This window comes from Bacillus rossius, chromosome 8 (genome assembly GCF_032445375.1).
Source record: "Bacillus rossius redtenbacheri isolate Brsri chromosome 8, Brsri_v3, whole genome shotgun sequence".
NCBI classification, from domain to species: Eukaryota; Metazoa; Arthropoda; class Insecta; order Phasmatodea; family Bacillidae; genus Bacillus; species Bacillus rossius.
Window position 1 is genome coordinate 37,465,261 of NC_086336.1, and position 26,524 is coordinate 37,491,784.

The 26,524-nt window shown below is 37.8% G+C and overlaps 1 protein-coding gene across 1 annotated transcript in view; it reads left to right on the plus strand.

The window, feature by feature from the left end:
- Nucleotides 1-25,468, plus strand: part of LOC134534744 (uncharacterized) — a 59,268-nt gene extending 33,800 nt beyond the window's left edge. The window contains exons 7-10 of the mRNA XM_063373255.1: nucleotides 11,068-11,202; nucleotides 12,707-12,795; nucleotides 21,462-21,709; nucleotides 25,143-25,468. Of these exons, the coding sequence (XP_063229325.1) occupies nucleotides 11,068-11,202; nucleotides 12,707-12,795; nucleotides 21,462-21,709; nucleotides 25,143-25,210 (540 nt within the window). The 3' untranslated portion in view covers nucleotides 25,211-25,468. The remainder of the gene's footprint in view (nucleotides 1-11,067; nucleotides 11,203-12,706; nucleotides 12,796-21,461; nucleotides 21,710-25,142) is intronic.
- The last annotated feature ends 1,056 nt before the right edge of the window (nucleotides 25,469-26,524 follow it).

A 26,524-nucleotide genomic window follows, 5' to 3' on the forward strand; every position in this document is an offset into this window, starting at 1 on the left:
TTTGAAGTTAAAATAAGTTCAGCACATTTCTTATACCTCAAAATGCAATGAAAATATGCCTTACACTGTACAATTTTCCTACCAACATATTTAAGCATCATGATCACAAAAATATAATTAATTTGCATTGTGATTACACAAGTAAATTGGCATGTAAAAGAAAAGGCAATGTCAAAGTAAATTCAATAGAGTCTATTTACATTAAATAGTGACATAGGATGTATTTGTAGAGTTTTGCCATATCTGCAAGCACTCGAAGTCTGGCAATATCAATTTTGCTGCAAGGATAAAAACATCACACTACTTTCTTAAGTTTATTATTTAATTACATATGTACAATAATTTGAGCATACATTAGACCTTTAAAACAAACTTGTAAATAATTGCTGTCCTTTATTTTATGTATGATGTCTGGTAGGTAACAAGGAAGAAACATTTCCACAGCTTCATGTTTTACGCCTATTTGTCATGTAACACTATATTATTACTTCAATTAATAGTGTGTTCTTATCGTTCACATTTAATGATTAATTACATTTATTTTATATATATGCAATCCATGGACTATATCTGTGGTCATATTTTTTTCACCCATTACTTACAAATGAAATTAAGATATGTAAGTAAATTCAATTTTGTATAACTAGTTATGATGAATAATAGTTATACAGTATTCAACCATACAACTAAGTTACATAGTAAAACATCCATGAAAAATGCAACTTTGCTGTGTTCACTTCTCAAATTAAATGTTAATTGTTACTGCACCTTAATTTAGTGTTGTGTACAAGAATGTACAAGAATGTACAAGAGTACAATTTAGTCATAGTATATACATAATCAGGTAGCAAATGAAATGATGATTACATTTTCATATCATGGCGTGACAAAGGCCGCTAGGCAACTTATTACATAATAAAAAGACAGAAACACAAGTACTCACAGATTTGTACTTGTAGGAAGTAAATACACACACACAGTTTGGAAATATGTGTCATCCAAATTGTGTGTGCGTTTACTTTATACAAGTAGTACATATCTTTGAGTACTTGTGTTTACCCTTCCCAAATAACTGCATCACATACTGTTCCTTCCTATAAAAAGGAAATAATCATTTTGGTTGGCACAGAAACTATATTTTTTAACTTTTTGAGTTTTCCATACCAATTTTGTTAAGTTATTCCATTGAATTTTTTAAAACTGGAAGATTACATTGGCAAAAGGTGTGATATCATGACGCCGCAGCCGGTGCTCCCCCTTGCTCGCATAGCCCGTTATGGCCATGGATGCTGAGTGTGCGTAAGAAACGCGCCGGGTGTAGTGTCGGGCAGCGGATCAAGGGGTCGGATGCCGCTCGCACAGCACGGAGTCTTCCCGCCTTTTATCACCTTCCATGTAGCTGCAATAGTGTAAGTACTTCTGAATCGCTTTTCATCGGCTCCGTGGCTGACCCCATCCGAGTACATCATAACCCGGGGACCTCGTAACCTAATAATGTTGCGCCCCTCGTGGGACGTTTCACGTAATACGTAAATTGTGTTTCTTTGCTAACATCTTGACCACGCGGCGCCTCAGTGCATCACAGCTAACCCCGCACTGGGTTGCTTACGAGCTAAACATGTAAACTCTCTCAATTAAACTTTCTTCCGCGTCTGGAGGTGGACTCTGTCCAGACCTTGACCGGGACTGTAGGGGCCTTCAGCCCCGACGTAACCGTGGCGGGTTGTCCGCGCTACTGTGACGAAGTACATCTGTATAGGGTAACTGTTTGTGTAGTGTAATTGTTAGGGTAGTTATGTATGCGCACGCTGGACACACAGACTTCAGTGTAAGATCGTAAAAGGGCCCCACACCCCACCGTATCAAGTACATGGGTACAGGCGAGTTCCGCTCCAGAACGATTCTGCTGCGGGTCTGACTACGTTTTTGTCTGAATTTTCAATAAACAACCGAAAACGCATTTGCCGGACTTCTCATTTCTCTCAGTCAAACTTAATTCACACTCTGCCTCTGTGCCACGTGGCACGGACACCCCTGAGCTACGTGAACTAGCGCACGTTTGCAACGCTATTTGGCGCCAGGCACATCACTTCCAGTATCATCATCATCATCATCATCATCATCATCATCATCATCATCATCATCATCATCATCTACAGAAGCAGAGGCAGCCCAGGTGACGACAATCAGTTACAAGTGGCATTATGTTACTCTTTAATATAATCCAAAGAAAAATATCAGCAGGGCCTAATTACTTATACACACACATACACACACACATAAAAAAAAACAATAAATTGTTTAATATGATATAGGCCTATTTAACACTTACACTTCATTATATCACCGAAGTATCTTCATTAGTTCAGCTAGTTAAAGCACTCAAATACAGGCTAAATATATTATTGACATAATATTTATGTTAAAAAAAATCCTGATCTCCAGATAACAGATATGTGGCACTACCCACTAAATTGTATAAATATACAGCCTGTACACTATCTTCTCACTTGATGCTTCACTATTTGAATATCTTGTTTTAATATTTAACTGGATTGAAAATGGTCATAACAACCTCTAATGATAGACAAAAATACGTAGTAGGTATTTAAATAAACTAAATGTTTTCAGAAGTTTAACCTCGTATTATCAATTACTGTCAGTAGTCTGATTTGTGTACTGTAATTATCTCAGATTTTAGACATTTATAGATTTAAGCTGCTTTAAAAATATTGCAGTAGCACCTTTATTCAGAACACAAGGTTTTGCAAAAATTGTTAGTAATTCTGATAGAACTGAAGCTACCACAACAAATTTTGGTAATGTGACAAGTGATGTTTGGCAAAAAATATGGACACTTTATAAACAGAACCTTTTTTTTTCCAAACAACTTCCAATACTTACAATTAGGAAATGTTCTACTCCTATGTGTCAACAAGGTTCATGTGTGCTGTAATATTTTGAGTTTCCTATCTTTAGTTTTCCTGTCACTTACTCTTCTTGCAATTTCTCTATTCTTCTTTTTGCACCACCAGGGCAGTGATACTCTACACACTGAATAACATATTTTCTCACACAGTTCTTCATAGTGGACTTCACATATTTCCTGCAGCCACCTGAAGTTTACACACTCTTTAATGACCTTAGTAAAGGTCTCTCTCACACCATCTTTAGAAGCTACAGATGGCAAAACATCATCAAACAAATTTGCTACTTTGCCAATAGTTGTAACAAATTTCTCGGTTGGGTATGTTAAACCATGTTTCTGTACAGAATATTCCCTAAACATTATTGCTGAGTGTATGTATTCCTGAGGGTCTGTTGTGGAGAGAGCATTCCTACAGTTACAACAGGTGTTTCCATCCAAAACTTTACTGGCAACAAAACCACTAACATATGAAACTGATAAAACACTCATACCATTATCAACATCTTTACTCGGGACAACTAGTTTGGAATTAGATTCAGCTATTTGTACAGGTACATCCGACGTACTGCACGTATCGGAAAGAAAGCTATGCAAATTATCTAAAAGAACTTCAAATGAAGTGACACTTGCTTCACAGTTGTGACCTTTCAACTTTTCAGTTGCCAAACCATTTACAATACAAGATTTGAGGGCAGCTTCAAACTGTGGCACTGTTGGGTTATTGTTTGACCCACACTGGAGACGAACTAACCCAAACAAATGTTCAAGAGAATCTTGATTAACAGATCTTACCTTAAGAGACAGAAAGTTTTGTTCGTTAAGGTTACTCCACAGTTCCTTCAAACCACGAAGAGTGATAATCCAGCCATCTTGACAAGGCAGACGAAAATACTGTGCAGATTTGGAGTCATTACTACATGAACGCTTGTAGGCATTCAATCTTTCAAATTGCCAACTGTCTACCTCTTCAACTGCAGCATCCCAAAAACTGAGATGAAGATTTTCCCTTTCTTTTCTCAACTGACACTTCAAACCCTGGGCTCCTGATGGTTTCATACTGCTTCCATTTACACTATCAAACAACTTGTTTGTGAAGCCGACAAAATGTGCAGTAAAGATTGCTTCAGAAGACATAGCACCTACAACACAAAAATATTTATATTTAGACATATATATTCACAAACATAATGTATAACATACTAGCTGTGCATATGCAATGGCCATCACACATTTATGCATATATTGAAAATAAAACACAGCATTTTCTAGATATGCTGAACTTTTTTTTTAAATCTTACATGGTGAAGAATAATTTACTCACTTAGGTAACTATTGTGTTCATTTAACTGTCCTAAACAGTGGCCTATCCACAATATGTATGGTAATTTAATCAGCACTAATTTTCAAGCTGAAAGTTGCTAATGCAGCAGCGACGTCAACACATGCTATTTATTTAAAAGGCCTACCAGCTTTACAACTTAATGTCCTGCATAACATACTGATATCAACAGCTAACACAGTGAAAACATGAAAAGCACTTACCATTTGCAACCAAGCACTCTATAGTCGCAGCAACTGTATGGCTTAAAAGTTGTGCAGCTAGTGAAACTTTCATCGCTTTGAAGCCAGTAGGATTTAAATGTTCTTTCGTCAATTTGTATAGGAGATTGAAGAATGTCTGCTTTTTATCAATCTCGTAAGCATTTAAAATATGCTGCCACTTTGCAGTCCCACTTGACATCTGTCCACCAATTCTCACTTTAACTTGAACATTATGTTTGAACAACATGTTACGAAGACATTTCAGCAGGTGTGGAGGGTCAAAAATGGTCACAATTTTTAAGTCATTAAAAATAAAATATGGCCTTTCAGTTGTAACACCCATACTTTTCAGGGCACTGACATTGCTACTAGCCATATCGCAAACAGTTGCTGCAACAAGCAGACCAACTTCATGACATGCTGCGATAACATCCTTAATCATCACTACTAACTTTGCAGCTGGCATTCCATCTCTTGTGAAAAAATATGCCACTGGTTGTTTCCAATTACCTTTCAACCCTTTCAACATAAACACAAGAGCATGGTTTGCCACTCTTTCTGTTCGGCCCAAACTCCCTAAATCTTCATATCCGATTATCCTATCTGTAGTGGCATCGTACTGAAGATGTTCTCGAATAGAAATCTCATCAAATGTCAACACAACTGTACGATCACTGGCATCAGCAGTGCACAGTTTACTTTTGAGTGATGCAAATATGCGTTGATCAATACCAGCACAAAAAGGAATTTTATTCAACAATTTGATCAACGTTCTCTTGCTAGGAAGTACAAATATCGTTCTCAAAAAGGCATATGCTTTAGGTGACCTCTTGTAAATGACCAATGCTAGTAATTTATCATTGTCACTCCATCTTCTGCCCTGCGACTTAACATTGGAACACCGAACCTGAGATGCAATAAACCGGGCTGTTAATGAAACTGATTTTGAAAGATATTCAGCAAGTTTAACTGTATCACTATCTACAGCACACATCTGTTCCAAAGTAATTTTCTTATCCTTGTACTTCTTTTGCAGCAATTTCAATGACCTTTCCTTTTTCTGGCATCTTCGAACCAACAGCTTTTTCCTGGGTGTCAAGTATTTAAAACGTGAACAATTAATGTCTTTCATTACTGTTTTCTTCTTCTTCTTAATGGAATCTGCATCTTCACTTACATTAGGAGACTCTAAGAGACTATCCACATTTGGCAAAGTGTCTGAAATTTGCATTTGAAGACTACTACACAATGTTTCACTAATTGATGTTTCTTCAATGTTCTCTGTAAATACAAGTTTTGTTGCACAACTGTGTCTATATTTGGGAGTAGAATGAACAAATGTTTCAGAAATAACACTGTCATTTCCTGTTGGTAGTGGCTCTTCTATTTGCTGATCAGAACTGGGCTCTGCTACTGGAACCGCTCCAAAAATTAAGGTAGTCTTGCTACTGTCACGAAACTGGTTACTTTCAAAGTGATTTGCACATAGATAAGAAGACGTCATCAGGTCAACATCTAACTTTGGGTTTTTTGCTATATCAGACCATTTCTTGTATCTGAAAAAAAAAAAAGAACATTCCATTAATTTTTGTGAATTCATAGTAGGCCAATAAATTGTAATACGGACTAAGAGTGGAGTTTAAACAGGAGACCAGCAGAATCAATTACACTACCGTAATAATACTATATCAGATTCCAAGACAACAGTCCTGTAAATAATTTAATTTAAATGGAGGGGAAATGTATGACGTCATGGACGTAAGCCAATGAAATTAATTAGTATAGAAAAATACGATTGTGGTGTAAGTAGGAGACGTGGCGGCGGTTGAAAAACGGAGAGAACTGAATAAATTACTTTCAGTGAATGTGAAGTTAACGTGTATTAACAAGTAAATAAAGAAATGTGTTGTGATGAGGACATTTTGTTGAATAGAGAAAAAAATTTTGCATTCGTAGTGGTGAATAGGAAATCGACGTTACGTGTATTGCGATTTATAATAAGTGAAAAGACACAAAGTTTTTGTTTTATAAGAGGAATTGATATCAGTATATTTTGAGTTCTGTTAAGTTAAGAAAGGTTAGTGGGTATGTGTGGCTTCATATGACTAGCTCGTGTGGTAAAAAACTTTATGAATAGTTTGTTAGGTTAGTATAGCTAAAGTAAAAAACTAAAAACTTAAAGGATGGTTTGTTATGTTAGTATAGCTTAATTAAAAAAACGTAAAGAGATTACTAATGGTTTGTTAGGTCAGTGTAGCAACAGCTACAGTAAAAAAAACTTAAAAATTTATGGTTCGTTTGTTAGGTTAGTATAGCTCCCATACTTTAGGAAAGATAATATTGTGTAGAAGAATGAATGTAAAAGCAACTAAATAAGTGAGGTAGTAACAAGAGAAACTATGGTCGGAGTATGAATTAACGTGGGAAGGGAAAATTAAAAGACGAATGGTGAGTGGATGATAAGTAGCATTATAGTTATATTTTGTTTTTCACGTAGTAAAATGTTTATAACTTGTGTTGTTTCGGAAATGTATTTTAATGGTATCACGAAGCTAAAATGAGCCCACCCTGTCTATTTTGTTTCGCGATACCAACAAAATTTTGCAATAAGCAAACAAGAAACCCGAAGAAATCAGATCAGTTAAATAAGAACGTGTCGTGCGTTCGTTGCTAACCTTGCATCACGTTATGAGAGAGCCTTCGCAACATATTCTCAGGGTCCACGAAAATTTTTAAGGGACACGATCGCATATATTTATTGTATTCAAGTGATAAAAAAATATGTGCACACAAATAGTTTTTACATAACTTACCTTTCTTTTGAATTCCTCGGAAAACGAAAAAATTTCACCTCCTTCGAATTTGACGAGCACCATAAGGCTGCACATTTCTTCCCCGTTAAATAATTACGATTCATTTTTGCTAAATATTATGAGAATTTTTACACGACCATGAGAAGCAATAATAATATTTTATTTTAGTCGCTCACTGCCATAAATCAAAATCTGAATTCCAGTTTTCCATTTTGCAAAATAAAAAAAAACTATCAACATTTCACTTCGTTTGTCTTCATCGCTAGCGCTCCAAGTTGTCACTCAAGGAATCATAATCGATCACAATGTCCTACACAATTCTCCCATTTGAGTTACACCCCGCTGCTTACATTACGTTTACAATATTATTTTTCTTGAGGTGATTTGCGATGAGTAGGCTTACGTCGTTTAAGTTTTCCAAATGGAGAAAAGATAATGACGACCCAGATGACCCAGAACCACCCCAAAAAATGTCTAAAGTTTCTTCTGACGAGCAGCATTCTTCCAAGAAAACAGCAACTGCAGTCAGCGGGTTTTGTAATGTAGATTGGTAACTTAATTCACATTCGACTTTTTTTTAATGTCCTATTAAAAAGTTTTACTTGTTAAAAATGTTAGGTTATGTCTACCACAAAAAATATGTTATGTGGCCTTATGCTGAATGTTCGTCATCTTTATAATTTTTTTTTTTTTTAATGAAGGTTAGTGTACACTGAAAAAAGGAAGATAGTCTTTTTGAAATTTACATGGAACTTCTTCATGAATTAAAAGTATACATATATAAAGAAATTAAATGCAAAATGATTTTCTCTAAACTGTTTTCTTTCCTTCATTATTTATTGCATAAACTTTACTTATAAAATGTTTTGCAATGTTTTAATAAAGCTAACCTTTATAATGTTTTAATTTTACATATGGCTGGAGAACCTTTCTTTCTTTCTCACCATTCAGTTAAAGACCAAAATGCTGGTGGTCGGTTCATTTTAATTCAAAACAATTATTTCTGTAAGAGGTTCGGCTCGGTTCGAAATTTTTTTGCTATGGTTCGATTCAGTTTGGTTCGGTTCGAAACCAGAGAACTGAGGTTCGCCCAGCTCTAGAAAATTGTATACCTAAACTGTATTATAAAGGTAACGGAAATAGCACAAACATAAGATAAACTACGCTGCATTTTGTCAATTAGCATAACTACTCGATCATTTCCAACCTTCAATAATATAACATTGCAGAAAAAATGTAACTTTTTTTAAAAGGTGTCTGTTATACAAACGTATTTTATTGAAAACATAGGAAGGTTTAATTTAACAGAGAATTAAACAGATGCAAACTTACGTGTGTGGTTTTTGAGGTTATTTGTCTCTATTTTATATCAGGTGTAAACACTATGCACTTATTTTACAATTTTATAAATACACATGTGATTTTTTTTTAATACATAGTCCTATGTAATTTTTTAAAATAAATGTGTGATTTTTTTTAATAACATGTGGTGAAGTTTAGTGTGGGACTGGGATTCGAGATTCGATGACAAACACTGAGGATTCGAACAAGGATTCGGATTCGACCAAAATGTGGATTCGTCCCATCCCTACTATTATGTTAATATTCAGGCACAGTTACGTTTAACCAATGCAAAGTTAAATACAAAAAGCAAGAACAAATTCAATATTAATACACAATAAATATTACGTTAACATTTCTGACAAAACGAGTTAGTTGACAATTATAATTTGCATGGGTAAGCCGGCTACACAGTGAACGATCCAATCAACGATCGTCAAAAAGGGACATAATTTCCACGTATGAAGTTATATTACAAAAAAATTACATTTACAAAATTACTGCAAAGTGCAGGTACACGGAAGAAAGAAGTTTCATTATTCTTTAAAAAGCATTAACAAATACGACAAATACGTGCGACGACGTCTCAGGGGGAGACAGTTACAAACAGAAAAACGCAAGTTAAGTTAAATTTAAATTTAAAGCAGAAATCCAAACAATTTTTGATGGTGGCGGCCGAAAAGGAATTTAGACAGAACAAATTTAAACACAACTGATTCTACATTAGGGTGAGGGCCACCGCCTCACTGACGACTGGAACCAACTTACATTTCTCCCCTGAGGTCGCACACGCACGAAGACTAAGTCGAAGCTCTCGGACTACATGCTAGTGAAATTAACAACTGGTCAGCTACTGCTGACAACCAAGCCTCACAAAGGCTACCAGTAGAAGAAGGCCCTCATCATGTCTGCAGCAGATTTTATAAACTCGCGCCGCAGCGTGCGCATGCACATATTGAAAGGGTGGGGGAACGAGTACAAATTGAACAAACACTAGGAGGGGAGGAAAAGGAGGGAGAAGGATGAGGGGAGCGGAATGCCGGAAGCCCGCGATGACGCGCGCAGTTCGAACGTAGCGGACCTGACCGCTACAAGGTGAATATGTGTAGTACCTTTATTTGATATTATAGCTGTGCCCATTTCTACGAGAAACAATTAAAGGTGAGGAAGCACTAAGAAAAGTCATAATTAGTTGTTTATATGACAGACTTTGCAACAAATCAACCCTTTTTATTTTTATCTTTCGTTACTTACTTCCTTTTAGTCAGGTATTTAAAAAATGTATTTAATCCTTTTTTATTTTACTTTTTATTGTTGGTAAAATATTACACAAATGTGTGCAAGAAACATTGTCCATCTTACGTTTTCCACAAAGGACTGTTTATACTCTCAACACTCAATAGCCAATAGCCAATCAGAGGCTTATGTAAAATAGATGTAGTTCTGAACTACTTTGCCAACCTGTTTAGGTTGAATGAGAAATTGCCTCAAATGAAACATGTTCATACTGTGTGTAACCACACGCAGAAGTTGAACATGTGTACCTCACACAGTTCAGAGTCCCATGTAACCATATTCTAAGTGACAAGTACAAGTAATACATAATAACTGAACCAATTATAATTAAATGTGTATTATAGTTTATTGGTAAAAAAAATTATTAAGCATTTTGTCTGTAGATCACGTTGGACCACATAATGCATAATGCACTAATTTGAAATATGGCCCATGACCAAAATGAATGTGACATCGCTAATTATACTGTTATTACCTAGAAAAGAATATTTAGTTTAAGAACCATTTTAAATTTATTTTTTGAATTTTGATATTACTAAAAAAAAATGTAATCTTTTTATAATACATATTTAAGGTTTACAGTTTATGTATTTGACTTATTTTTATATTTTTTGAAACTTTAGGTGTATTGCTAAATATATTGTCTTCACATTATTATTTTGTACCTGGCTTTCAATCATAGACGTTAAAGTACAGGATAGGCAGATACATAGAAATTTAGGCCTGAAATTCAACATTTATTTTGTTTATAAAGTAGTTTTTAAGTTATAAAACTATGTAAAAAAATTGTATTTGTTTTTATACCTTCAAATTATATCATTTTTGCCATGAAGTGTGCGCTGTGAATTTTAAGGGAAAACTATTTTGTTTAACTGGTCTGCAATTTACATCTACTGATGTGTCAGTCTCGATTCTCTGTTCCACCGGTTCTTGTCAATTTAACCATCAAATTTAACCCTAAATGTAATCCCGGCACTACGGAAATCTTTAACAGCCAAACCTTTCCCGGTGAAAATACATTAAAGTTCCGGTAGATGGAAATATATCGCTGGGACCATTGCACACGTCTGTGCATCTGGTGTAGTGGGAAGAGCTAAAATTCTCACCCATTTTCAAGTTTTTTTTATTTTTTTTTTTATTTTTCAGATGGCTCCGTGTGTGCTTGTCCACCAGAGAAGTTTTGACGTTGAGAAGTTTTGCCACGAAGTTGCAGAAAAGTTGTGTGATGAATCTGGAAAGAAATATTGGTTTTGTAATGACTACGATGTAGAAATAGTTGATGTAAGTTTCACTGATTATTTCAGATCTATTATCTGTATTTTGTATTGATACTTATGCACACAGCTTCTAATTAGCTTTATTATGCATGTAAGTTCTGCTAACTTTGCAGTGATGAATCTATTAGCTAATTAACTTCATAATATTAGGAATTATTTCAGAGCTGAGTATGATGTTTGTGCTTAGTAAATGTTTACTAAAGATCTGCATATTCTCAGGGTGACCACATTCTGAAAAATCAGGGAAGTTGATATTGGTCAGGGAATATCAGAAAATTTACTAAAAAAACCCTGGAAAAGTCATGGAAATTTCTCAGTGATAGTAAATAATTAAGGGGGAAATTTCATGCTCCATTATGCCTTCACCCAGAATTTGAAAAAATTAATTTTCTTAATAGTGTTTTAGTGCACAGTGACACACATTGTAAAATGGCATATACAAGGTTCTGTTCGAACTAGTACAGCTGTAGGGATGGTGGAGGCTGGATTGTCTTTATTTCTTTCAGAAAATTGCAAAATAGGTCAATTATTTTTAAAAATATGTCTGGGAAATTTGTAATTTTGGTCATGAAAAGTCACTGAAATTTTTCTACAGATTTGCGTGGATACTCTGATTCTATTTGTCTGCATTTTAATAAATTCAGATGTATACTATAAGGAAATTTTTGTTGGTACGTATTTATGCTTAGATAATAATTGGTTGTAAAAACTTACTTGCTATTTTATATTAGTTCAGCCATGTTTAAGTTTATGATTGGACTGTTTGAGGCAGGGATGGCAGATATTCTAAACTAGTACTTGTTAGATTATTTTGTGTGTTATGATAAACTTTAAAGTGTTTTTAAGTTGCATACGTTGCCTTTATTTGTTTTCTTATTTAGTAGATTTGACAGGTTATAAGGTGGTAGTTTCAGTTGACTATAATTCAAAAATAATTTTCTCTGACCCTAATTCCAAGTACAAAATTTCGTCTGACTAGTGTAATTACATGTGCAAATATTTTGTACATAATACTTGTGAAGAATAAACATGGCACACTTTGTGTTTCGTTTGCAACTTACTCCGATTAATGCTGAGGCAACAAACCACACGAGAAAGACACTTCACTACCCCGTTTTGTTCTTCAGCTGCTAAGATATGAAACTCATGCATGTGCTTGTATGTTGGTAACTTTCAACCAAGCCACATTTACACTTCACGTTGGAGTTGGATGCTGTCATGTGGATCCAACATGAGATGAACATACCAAAAAAGCAGGACTTATAAATTTCTGTTTTTTATAAACAGTTCTAAATTTCAAAACTTAAAAAGTAATAATAATTTGAATGTTTTTTTTTATGTTTCTATATAAAATATTGTGTGAAAAAAAAGCTAGGAGATGTTTATTAGTGTTGTTTAAACAGTGTAATATTTTTGGCACTGGCCACAGGATTCAGCTTATTACAGCAGTTACTTGTGGGTCATTCAAGGGTGTTGTGTTCCACAAGTGAAAAGTGTTTGTTTTTCAGGTGTGCCCCTTCTCAGGCGATGTGATAGCACTGGCTGTGATGAGAATCCAAGCGACAGTCAAAACAAAGGGACTTGCTAAGTGCCAACGGTTAGCTATTAAACTGTCAATCAAATATTTGTGTTGTTTATGATGGTTGAATGTCAGTTATGAGTGTGAGATTTCATATAATGCTTTCTATGTTCTTATTTCGAATTTCATATCAAATGGTCTACATATTGCATGTATTTCTGGCACATATGTTTGCTGTGTGCGTGATGAAAAGTGATTGACTTAGTATTAGAAGGTCATCTTGCACTGTCTGGTAAGAAAACATGAGCAAAAATCTTTGTATGGTCAGTTAAATGCATAATCCTTTCCACTGTTACGGCTTACAGCTGTGCAAGCAAGCCTTGAATATCTTCAATTTAATCTGTCGAGACCTTGATTGGTGTGGAGTGCTTATGCAAGAGAGTCAGTTTACTGGAAATTTTTTATAAAGTTTGGATGTATAAGCATGTTGTTATTAATTTTTGTGCTTGATATATTCTACATGTCACCTACATTTTCTTGACTAAGTGCATTGGTGTCACTCTATAAGTTAATATTATGTTGTTCCACAGCTGAGTAATGCATACAACTTTACTTCTGTAATCCCATTTTAGAAATATTTTATAATCTGTGATGTGCCAAACAAATCTGATATGGCAGTTTAAGCAGAGTCTTAAACTGTTCAGTCAACAGTTTTGAATATTTTAATTATTGATGTAAACTTTGTAACAGTCCTAAGTTTCAGTAGCTTAGCAAAGTCAGGTGGTACCCAGTGCAGAAAATTTCATATCCTTCCCTCCTCATCATCCTTTTTCACCAAAATAAATTTAAAAGAAGTGAAAATAAAACACATTGACATCGTTCCGGGCTGCGCCCTTCTGAGCCCGATGTGCCACCTCCTCTCCCCTTACACACTGCGAGCCCCCTCCTTCCACCACCACCCTCTACAACCGCCCGCCGAAGTGTGTGTGTGTACGTGCGTGTGTGCATGCGTGTGTCGGCCCGCGCCCACCGATGTGACGTCAGTGCTCCGCTCCCAAGAGTTGCCGAGCGAGGACGAACGGGAAGTGAGTTGCGAGCGCTGCTAGAGGAAGGAGCTTCTGTCGTCGTTCTCGGTGGTTTTCAGTGAGACAGGGGGAAACGGGCTTCTCCACACACGGGCTACGTCACGGCCCTGAGAACTGAGTAGCCGGGTCCACATGCCCATTATACATGTGGTGGCACCCTCGGATTCGACGAACACTTCAATCCCCATTGCGGTAGCAACATATATCTCCAAGCATTATTTTATAGTTTATTTACTTAACATTGTAAGTATACTAACACCCAAAACTTTTTTCTCCCTAAATTTGTTCTCTGCGAATTGGGAAATTACATCATCAGAATCAATTCCTTTCACTACTTTGTTTACAAATCACAAGATGGCTAAGTCCGAGAGCCGAGCTTGGCCCAAAGGGGACCGGAGATAACTCTTGATTAAATTTAGTTTATAAAAACTTATCTTATATGGTGCTACTGATGCACATGACATTAACAAGAATCTTCAGGCTAAAGTCAGATTTTGTACAGAATTAGGTTTATATTCAACAACAAACTGTAAAATTTTAATGAAGACCATTCTCCAGAGTTATTTTTTGAATATGTGTTAAATAATATCTGTTCGAGCACATACATCAACATTCGAACCGACGCCATGATGATGCGTAACTGTCTGTTTAGTCCGAAGATCGCAGCACTGTCCCAAGGTCCGACGGGTGGTGCAAGAAGGCACCAAGTCGCACAATTAAAAAAAAGTACACAGCAACCCTCAACATTCCGCCCACCGAAAATAAGTATTTTCATAATCACCAGGTAAACATCTAAAAAACAAAAAAAAAAACTACTACACTCTACGGCATCCCTAACAAGAAGGTGAACTAGCCAAGAACTAGTATGGTTAGTTCATGGGCAATGGGCAAACTTTAGCCACTGGTCTCATAAATGTCCCATGAGGAGTCTTCAGTGTGACAACACGCACTATCCCATCTTGGCCTGGATGGAGAGCTGTGACTCTCACAGTCTTCCATCTAAGTGGAGGAAGATTGGGTTCTTGGACCAAAACCAGCTGGTCTAGTTGTACGTTAGGTGTTGGGGTGGTCCATTTAGCACGTTGTTGAAGTGTGTGGAGGTACTCCACACTCCACCGTTTCCACATTGTCTGTTGCAAGCGGGTAACAAGTTGCCATCTGTCCAACTTATTTAGGGAAAGATTCATCAAATCGTGGTCTGGCACAGCAGTCATTGGCTCGCCAACCAGAAAATGACCTGGAGTGAGTACATCATACTCTTCAGGGTCTGTTGACAGCGCACACAGTGGCCGAGAGTTCATCACCGCTGATATTTGTGCTAGCAGAGTGACAAATTCCTCTAGGGTAAGAAGCAGGTTTCCCACTACTCGCTTCATGTGTTGTTTTGCTATTTTAACAGCCGCCTCCCAGAGGCCCCCAAAGTGAGGGCTTGCGGGGGGGTTGAAGTGCCATTTGATACCTCGTTGAGCTGCTTCACACAGAATGTGCTGTCGAGGCTCGCCTGACCACAGAGTCTTGTATAGTTCCTTCAAGTGGTTACTGACACCCACAAAGTTTGTACCATTGTCAGAGTAGATTTCCGTGGGAGTTCCTCGGAGTGAGACAAACCATTTCAAGGCTGCTAAGAATGCGTCTGCAGAAAAATCAGTCACCATTTCAAGATGTACCGCCTTAGTGGCCATACAGACAAACAAACACATGTAGGTCTTATACGTCACTCTTCTTCGTGTTCTGACTGGGGTAGTGAGAAATGGTCCTGCAAAATCAACTCCTACAGAGCGAAACGCTCTGACTTGAGTAAGTCTTGCGACTGGTAGTGCGCCCATGAGTGGTTTCAATGCCGTAGCTTTCACCTTGAAACAATTCATACACTTGTGAAGCAGCTTGCGAACTAGACTTCTTCCAGAGACTATCCAGTATTGACGCCATGTCAGACACAAAGTCGTCTGTGGGCCCGCATGGAGGTGGCCAACATGAAAGTGAATCACAATTAACTCTGAAAGTTTGCTTTGCGCCGGTAACAGAATAGGATGCTTCGTCCTCTCAGGAATAGAGGCATGTTGTAACCTGCCGCCCACCCTGACGACTCCCTGTAAGTCAATGAAGGGTGCCAATGCCTGAATATTCTTGCTACATGGTTCCCCTTTCTTGATGGCAGTGATGGCATCCTTAAAGAAATATAATTGGGTCATTTTGATCAGGTAAGTTAAAGCAGCCTCCCTTTCCTTGAAGGTTAAAATGGTGTCCTGTAAGTACTGTTGTTTCTGGAATCCTGCTTTCGCCCGCAGAACCCATGCTGCCACAGCCTGAAGTTTACTCAATGATGATGCATTCTGGATAAGACCTAGAGGGTCCTCTGACTTCTTTTCATGCTGAGCAACCAATATTGCAACTGAGGGCGGTTTCAGTTCGGGAATGCTCCCGTGGTGTTTCATCGCCTGTGATGGCCAATGTTCTTCCTTTTGCAACAGCCATCCAGGACCGCCGAACCAGCAAGACTGCTCCAGCAGTTGGACTGGCAAGCATCCACGAGAAGCTGCATCAGCTGGGTTGCATTCCGAGGGAACATGCTTCCAGGCACTTGGCGGCACAGCACTCTGAATTTCGGCCACTCTATTGGCTACAAATGTCTGCAGCTTGTGTGGAGACATTCTTAACCAAGCTAGGACAACAGTTGAGTCTGTCCAAGCATGCAACGCTGGAGTCTTGACCTTGGGCTGGAAAAGTGCCAAAACATGTAAGCATAGCTTACTCAACAAGTGTGCAGCACAGAGCTCAAGTTTTGGAATGGACAATGTCTTTAAGGGAGCGACCCTTGACTTTGCCATTAGCAGGCGCACAGTAACTTCACCGCTCCTTGTCACACACCTAACATACATGACTGCAGCATAGGCCTTCTCACTCGCGTCACAGAACCCGTGAAACTGAACGTCCAATTCTTGCAATGGAATAAATCGGGGTATTCGTACCCGAGACAACAATGGTAACGCTGCTGTAAAGCTCTCCCATTCAGACAAGATGTCTTCGTCAACTTGGTCGTCCCAACCAAGACCCTAAGTCCACAACACTTGCAGCAGAATTTTACTGGCTGTAATCACTGGGGCCAACCAGCCACATGGGTCATACAATCGAGCTATGAAGGACAGAATACCACGTTTGGTATTCGGTACAGTGGGTACCTTTACCTTGTAGCAAAACTCATCGTTTGATGGCGTCCAATGTATTCCTAACACCTTCACGAACTCTGTAATGTCAAATTTCATATCAGCCTGAACAGTGTCATGGGTGCCGACTACATTTCCATTATTGGAGCACCATTTGTGAAGTTGGAAGCCACCTGCTCCGAGTAGCGCCACTAGCTGAGTTTTCAATTCCTGTGCATCACCTACAGTATCAGCTCCGGTCACAATATCATCGACAAACACATCATGTAACAGAGTGTGAGCAGCTAAAGGATAGTTAGCGCCTTCGTCTGTTGCCAACTGCTGCGTGGTTCGGAGCGCTTGGAAGGGTGAAGATGATAGTCCATACGTTACTGTGTTCAGCTCAAATATATGTATGGGGTCACTAACCGAATTACGCCACGAAATACACTGGAACTTCCTATCCTCAGGATCAATTACGATTTGACGATACATCTTGCATACATCAGCTGTTATCGCAATTGCTGATGTTCGGAAATTCAGCACTATGTCAGCAACCTCCTTGTGCAATTTAGGACCAGACAACAGCAACTTGTTCAAGGAGGGTCCATTGGTCGTCTCCGACGATGCATCAAATACTACACGTACCTTAGTCGTTAAACTATCTTCTTTGACCACAGCATGATGTGGTATAATGTACAGTGGTTGGTTATGCGCATCCGCCCTTAACGATACAGACACCTTGCTGTCGGCATCCTGTGTCAATCTCCCAATCTTTGACATATGACCCAGGCTTTCGTACTCCTCCATGAATTGCTGGTATTGCTGAAGCAACTGGGGGGATCGACATAGTTAACGCTCTAACCCCTGCAATCGCTTGAGGGCAGTTGTGAATAAATCACCCAACATGTCCGCTGAACGTGCAAACGGAAGCCTCAACATGTACCTGCCTTGGTTGTCATGCCTGTGAGTCTCCTGGAAGTGCTGTTCACAGATCTGATCTTCCCTGGATGTGAAGGTCTTACTAGGGAGATTTTCAACCTCCCAGAACCGTTGAAGAGCGAGGTCTAGTGACATGTCAGTGCGTACCAGTAATGATGCTGATGCCTGCTGAGTGAACTGTGCACATGGAGCATTGCCTGCCAGTACCCATCCGAATAGGGTTTGGAAGGCATGAGGCGGTCCGTGAATCTTAGTACCTGTCATTACTTCTGCCACTACCTCCGCAGAGAGCAGCATGTCTATGGCACTGGGCACAGAGAACTGGGGATCTCCAGCGGCAGGCCATCTAGATGCACTAAGCTCCCAGTGGCAATCTTAGTTGATGGTAGGTCCTTGGTTATTCTTTTAAGAATTAATGCCTTGCTGGTGATGTGAAGTTTTGGTGATTGGTGTGATCTAATCTCGCAAATAACTGATCCCTTGGCTTCCGGGATCAAAGTGTTGCCAACCCCAGCAATACCCACAGTTGTACGATGTCGCCTTAGTCCCAGCCGTTGTACACACGCCTCTGTGATGAAGGAAGACTGCGAAGCACTATCTAGTAACGCACGAACCACTTGGTATTGACCTGCACCGTCCTTGATGCGTATCAATGCCGTCATTAACAGCACTGTGGTGGGTGGATTGACCGGCCTCATTTCTTCTGATGCACACAAGGTAATTGCTGGACTTTCTTCCTCACCCCGTCCATCGTCATCTGAGCTCGCAGCGTAGTTCCTAGGCCCCTGTCCCGTGACAATGTGGAGGAGTGTATGGTGACTGCCCTGGCAGAGTTGGCAGCGAAACTTAGACTTACACTGTGCTGCCACGTGTTGTCCCCGCAGACAGTTATAACAGAGCCTCTGCGCCTGCACTAAGTTCCGTCTATCCTCAACCGACCTTGAACGAAATTCCTGGCAGGTGTGCAATCCATGAAATCCGTCGCACACACTACACTTCAGGTTGTCTTGAGTTGAAACAAGTGTAGTCTTTCTAAAACCAGGTATGTTTGAGTCTGACACATTCATCGGTCGCCACTTATTTATGTTAAGAACCCAGTTGCTTGAAGTATTTTGTGAGAAGACTGGCCTGGTGCTCCTAACTGAAGACAGATGGACTTGCTCTGCTGCCTTTGCCCTCTTGTCCAGAAACTTCAAGAGATTGCGGTAGGAGGGAATGTCCTCTTCATTTGACATTTCAAACCCCTGTTTCAAAGGTGAATCAAGCTTCTCTAACAAAATGTTCAATAAGAGGAAGTCCCACTTTTCGACAGGGAATTCCAATGCCTTCAGGGCATTTACATTCTCTTCGACACAGGCTACAAACTTGCTAAGGGCATTCTCACTGCGACTGTCTACTTGAGCCAAATGCAATATTTTTTGCACATGGATGGTCGCTGTGATCCGAACACTCAAGAATTTCCTTTCCAAAAGGCCCCATATTACATCATAATTACCTTCCGTGACTGGTATGTTGCAAACTAAGTCCTGCGCCTCGCCCTTAAGGCATCCTAACAGATAGTGAGTTTTTTGCACTTTAGTCAAGTGCAAACATTGGCCAACCACAGAGTTAAATAGTTCCGCAAATCCCTTCCACTCAGCGCGGTTACCGCCGAACACCGGTAGCAGTAATGCAGGCAACATTGACACGTGGGGACTTAACGTGGCTTGCGATCCCGTGTTAGGCACTGTGTCACCTGGTTTCTTAACCTCACTTTGGCTTGACGTCTGTTTATTGTATAATTTACGCAATTCCCGGAACACTACTTCATAAACCACGAACTGTTGCTTGACTTCGCTCATATCGACCTTATCACTGGTGGGGTTAGTGCACATAGCAAAGAAATTTGCTAGTAATTCACTCCTTTTTTCTATAACTTCCTCAAATACAATTTTAAAATCCTCCAATTTGGATGCATCCTCCTCCGACGCTTCATATAAATCACGGGCTTCATCGGCTTTGCCCAATAAAAAGTTTAAAATTACGTGTTGCAATTCCGGTGTTTGTGCCGCCATTGTGCTTATCTAGTAGGTAAGCGTTTCCCTTTGTTTTTGACTTAGTTATTTTTGTGTGCGTAACTTCACTAATCCCCGCGTAAGGACTCTTGTGTGCCCTTAATAACCGTAAACATAGATTCACTGCCGCATAATTTCACTCTTCTAATAATTATCAATTTCTACCTTCGCAATGTCCGTCATTAATTATAAGCCGTCGGCATTACAACCACGTGTCACCGATAGGTCCTTATACCGTTTCCCGTGCAAAATATTTTGAAAATCGTTCCCTAGATGTTATTATAACACTTTCACCATCCATTAATCTTGATTTGCGTTATAATCCGGCCCGGAGGACCAAAAATGTTCGAGCACATACATCAACATTCGAACCAACGCTATGATGATGCGTAACTGTCGGTTTAGTCCGAAGATTGCAGCACTGTCCCAAGGTCCGATGGGTGGTGCAAGAAGGCACCAAGTCGCACAATTAAAAAAAAGTACACAGCAACCCTCAACAATATCATTGGAAAAAGTGTTATGCGCTCAATTTTTTTTATTATTTTTGTCAAATGTCACCCAGGGCGGCCAGCACCCACTGCACTCTCCTTTCTATACCTGTGCTCAGTTTGTCCTAAATCTTTTCAAAGAAACTGATAGGAACTTTTTATTATATGAGTGAATGTTCGTACTGTGTCCCCAGGTTGTAACACTGGTATTACAATAGCCTATCACCTCTGTCCGTCGATCACATGACGCAGCAGCCATTTGGATGGCTGAAAAAATATTATACACCCGTCCATCAAAAACACTTGGCGAGGTCTAACATTTGACAGATGGAAGGATGGATGTATCATTATCTATGGTTTCAGTTGTACCAGTCCATTGTAACACAAGAATATAAGCCTGCGAAGTTTGCATTTGCTTGTTGTTGCGGTTGTTAAAAATTTGCGTCCAAACGAGTCGTTCACGGCTCTTGAATTTTTCCGAGGATATGCTAATAGGGCAGGTACAGGGAACATGACATAAATAGCAAACGTCAGTGTAAGTCTCTGAGATTTGGCAGCACTTGTTTGGGAAAATGAAGTCATGTTGTAAATTGCTCTGCTACGTGCGTGGCGTTGACGGATGGCAGAGTGCTGGACAGAGGCGACTATTGGCGTAGCTGTGTTCATAAAGTTGGGGGGGGACAAATAATGATTTTGATGTCATGTAAACCCATTCCCCTCTTACTAAGACGGGGGAGTCTGGGGGTCCTCCAGCGGAAAATTTTGATTTTAAAAGTGCAAAACAGTGCTTTTTAAGCAGTTTTCGTATCTAACCATCGGATACATCGATGTTAAAACTATTATTGTTTCCTTAAGATAAAATTTGATGAGTGAAGAAATTACAGATAAAGTTGGGCAGAATAATATTATAAGATAAAAATATCACGGTCTAGAAAGTTTGGGGGGGACAGTCCCCTCCACCCAAAAAGTTCAGGGGGACACGTCCCCCTGGTTCCTACGCCCCCGGAGGCGACGGGCGCGCTGTGTCGGCAGGAACCCGGTGAGCAGCATGCAGCGCAGGCAGTACCAGGGGGGCTGCAAGTTCGCCTGGAACCTGGTGACGGGCCGCTACTCGGTGGTGGAGAAGGACCCGCTGGCGGAGGCGGAGCAGGCGGACCCGGGCGACGCGTGCGCGGGCTGGAACCCGGCCAAGGAGCTGGCCGGCCGGCTGCGGGAGAGCCTGCCCCAGATCCCCACGCGCCAGTCCGTGCGCTTCATCACCAACGAGCTGGTCCTCGAAGGTGCGCTCCCCACCGTCACACCTCTGTCATCACTTGGCAATAATCACGTTTTTTTAAATGGCCAAACTGTCACAAAATTTAATCTCAATTATTTTTATATGATATCTAAATCAAATTCAAATAAAGTTAAAAATTGCAAACAATGTTATACCACTTTTTTTTTTTTAATTTTTTTTTTTTTTTTTTTTTTTTTTTATAGGTATTGTATTTTACAAATACAATTTTTAGAATGCATTTTCTACGGTATCGCACTTATAAAAAGGATTTTGTATAGAATGATAAATCAAATGTTCAGAAATGAACTACAAAGGACTTACTACCGTCATTTTGGAAGAATAACATTTCTAAGATTTTTTCCCCCCAAAAGTACAGTAAACAAAAGCAATGACATTATTATTACAATATTATTTTATTTGAAATTTCGTATTGTTTCTTTACATTAATGTGGAAAATTGGAATTAATCGTTCTTTACTACATGTAATTGTTTACCCTTGGGGCAAAAACAACTTGTTATTAACTTAATAACAATAATTTTTTATCAAACAAATAATTTAGCACTATAACTCCTATGAAATTTCTAAGGACTGTGAAATCACTTTGTATAAATTAGAGCTTTGTATTAACAGGGTTTTTATTAATGAGATTAAGTATTTCAATATAATATCTTCTAACTTCATTAACTAACTCAAAAAGACATGTATTAAGTTCTTTAAAAATATTCACGTGCACCATTGCTAAAATTGGAATATGTTAATACAGCAAGGAATTTATGCCAAGTTTGAAATAAACTATTCCCACAATTATATCATTTTTGAAATTGTATAATTCCCTCTAAATTACGTTTAACAGCTAAGAACATAGAAAGTGACACTGAACACTAAAAACTAACTTGGTCCGGTTCAAAACAAAATGCCAGTATCCTTTGCAATGATATTTAAGTTTACCAATAAAATCAATACCACCATCCTAATTTTGTTTGTATCTGGGTTTACAATATCATAAAATATTGATTATAGCACAATATTTACAACACATTAATTTTCTGGAGTCAATAAATTCTTGAATATCTCAGCTAGATAGATTGCAGAGCAAACAAAATAATGATACTCTTATTATCATATGGTATCCTCTAGGTGTATACTGAGCTAGTAGTACATAAAGTTTTAGTGTATAATAGTGCCAAGATAAAAATATATAGCAAATACGTAATTCAAATGTAATATAATCAGAATTACATTTACTATGAGAATCTGAAATCAGTATGCTAATAGTTGACAATATATGAACATTTTCATACATGAATTACACTTTACATACCTTTTAGTTTATAGATCATGAAGCATGAAACCTGCAAATACCTTTAGTAGTACGTGTTCATCTATTTATCATACAAAAGTGAACTCGGCTTGAAAATGTTCTCTAGATGATGCAGAAAACGCAGTAGTTGGTGTGGTCATAGTTGATGACCTGATGTGACGAATAGTCGTACTACAATAATCACCAATCTTCTGCAGTGCAACTGAAGTTCATAGAGTTTCTTTAGTATCTCTTGATATAACTATCCACTATATATTTAAAATTTTCAATCTTGAAAATAGTTCTTGTCTTGCACCACTGATGGATATCACAGTTGAAACCAATTCAAGTCTGTCGATCGGTAAATATGTAGTTGGGCGGTATTTATTAAAAAAAAATTTAAAAATCCAAAAATACTTTTATTCTATGCTCTTTAACTTCCTCTTTTCATTAAACCCGGCGGAGATAATAAATTCCAAATACTTTAGGAGATATCAAATTTTTTAATTTTCATCACAATACCTGTGCATTCATGCAGCATTGACCATTGTTTCTTGTTTACAAGTTGGCAAAGGAATTGTAGCCGCCTCTAACTTAGGTGAGTTTTTAACGTTTCAAATTTTAATGTTTTATTTGTTATTTGGATATTATTGCGCAAGTAATAAGTAAAAAAAAAATACGTGAGTTCTTACTGTTCATCCTTTGTCCCGGTTTGTTAGGTCAGGTCAGTTACATTATAAATTAATACTTTAAAACTTCACAACCATTAAAATTAATTCATATTATTTTTAATGCCCACTTACTTTGAAAGTATTTATAATGTAACTGACCTGACCTAATCGACCATTTTAATTAATTAGGCATTCACGAACATATGGCAATATAAAAAATTTCGGCGGTCGAATGATTGCACAGGTCTTGTATTGCAAAATAAGAACGGCGATATCTCCTAAACTATTTGGAATTTCTTATCTCCGCCGGGTTTAATGAAAATAGGAAGTTAAAGAGCATAGAATAAAAGTATTTTCGGATTTTTAAATTTTTTTTTAAGAAATACCTCCCAACTACATATTTACCCGTCGATCAATTGAAAACCATTTTATACAAAGGATCCCTCAGCACATCACTCTGATAAGAATCTTTCACTTGAAGTACAGCTGCGCAATAATGATATAAAATCAATATCTTAGAAGTTGGTTGAAATAATAATTCTTCATTTAATGTGTATTATCGATGATATTTCTGCTTTCAGTTATAGAAGACATACAAATCACATCTGTTTCAGATGATGGTCGAAAGTGTATTGAAAAATGTTCTAAAATGGGAAAAATCACAAATTTTTACAAATGCAATTTTAATTTTATGAATAAAAATTTTTGTCACTTCTTGAAACAAAAGATTTCAAAACAAATTAGTGAGGTGAAATTATACATATACATATAGATATAGTTATATGGAATATCATAAATTTTGTTGATGAAAATGATATTACTCTATGGACTAAGTTAATTTTAATTACATATTATAGCTCTTAAAACTTTACATAATCACACCAGTTCACAAGTGTTAACTTCAACAAGAAGCCAAAGCTAAGTCCTATGCCTAGAGACGAGATTTTATTGTTTATTTTTAGGCCAATTTTGTTTTAATGACAGGAGATTTTGGTTTTACTGTTTTTATTTTTTATGAATTCTTTTTATTTATAAAGATAACATATTATTGAACATAAACATGACATACAAATGTTTCATGATACTTATTTCACTAAAACAGTGTTATTATGACTGGTACATGAAGCATTCGGAACAATTAAAATAAATCTGCAAGTATTTGTGTGAAAAATGTACCAGTGTACCGTAATGTAAAACTGAGTTTCTAATAAGAGTTGTAATATCAAAGAAGGGTAAAATAATTTTTTACAGTCTACTTAAAACATACTTGCTGAATACATTACATTCATTATATCCATATCAAGTCAAAAAAAAATTAGCACAGAAGCTTTATTGCAAGTGGTATCAAAATATTAGAAAATGCAAGATGGTGAGGCCTAATCCCCCTTAAGACCTTTCACTATAGTATTGAAATCACTGCACTGAACGTACTCGTTGATCTGCTGCAATCTCATTACTGTTCCAGGGGTGACGCTTCAGTATCTGTCCGACATAGACAACATGGTGGGCTTGGTGCTGCAGGATGAAGTTTAGTGCCATCGTCACACCCTCCCGTGCATGCTTTGATCTTCGAAACAATAAGACTTGAAGTAGAGTAGTAATTTGTGTGCATGTCTGTGTGTGTGACAGCGTGACAGTGTGTAAGCTGCATTACGTTAATGTTCCTAATAGTAGGAAGTATGTGTTATGCACTAGCAAGAGGATGAACGTGAAAGCAAATTGTGGTTAGAAAACCTCCATTGAAGTCTTTAAAGTTATATTTTATATGTTTGTAAAATGTTGTTAATGATTCAATTTAATTTTTCAATGATTTAATTTAATTTAAATATTTAATGAAAAATAATAATATATTAATATTAATCAAAAAATGTTATATTCTAACTTGATAGAATATGATTTCATGGTTTTATTTCTGTTATTTCCAAAATCAAATGAGTTTAAAAAAGTTATTATTTATTATCTCAGTAATTTAAAGTAGTTAATGTTGAAGAGGATGAACCTTTGACGAGTCACAGGGGCTTAAGTAACTCCCTGGCATAGTCCAAATACTACCCCAATATTTCTTTGAAGCACAATTTAAAATTATGTAATAGTAGCTGCAGTACCCGGCGTTCAACACAGGATGAAGGGAACTTTTTTTGAAATCAGATGTAGACAGTAATTGGCTTCTTAATTTGAACGTCAAGTGTTTTAAATTCAAGGCAGTGCCAACTGTTGATGAAGTTCAAAACTAAACTGTTATTACCGTCGTTAGTTCACTAGCCGCCGTGAGCTCCACTAAGCGGATGAGTCTCACCAAAGAGAAGGATAGGAAGTTTCCAAACCTCACTATATGACCGTGTGGCGGACATAGAGAAATGACATACACTCACTGTTTGTATGTCTATGACCTGTGATTTTCTGTTATAAAAATGAATTTACCCGTGGCGATCAATTCAACGATATAGAGGTTGATGTGCTGCAGTGCCATCTAGTGGAGGGTTACAAAAAAAATGGATGGCATAAAAACTTTCTCCATGAAAAAATATTATGATGTGCCAACTTTCATGGTGATCAGTCAAACTGTGTTGGAGTTTATCAACATCATAATATACTGTTACGAGTGGAGAAAACGGGTTCGTAAGGATAGGCCAATTAATTTTTATACAGTTTTATTTGCTACTAATATTTATATTATTAATTAAAAAATCTTTCTGAAAAAAAAATCTGTGATCGTTCACAAGTAACTTTCACTTAAAAATGTCTGGTCACAAATCACTAAATGTCTGTCAAGTCCACAGTTCGGACTCCTCACTGAAGCTGTGCTCAACAGTGGTTCCACCTTACCTCGCACCTATCTGTACAGTA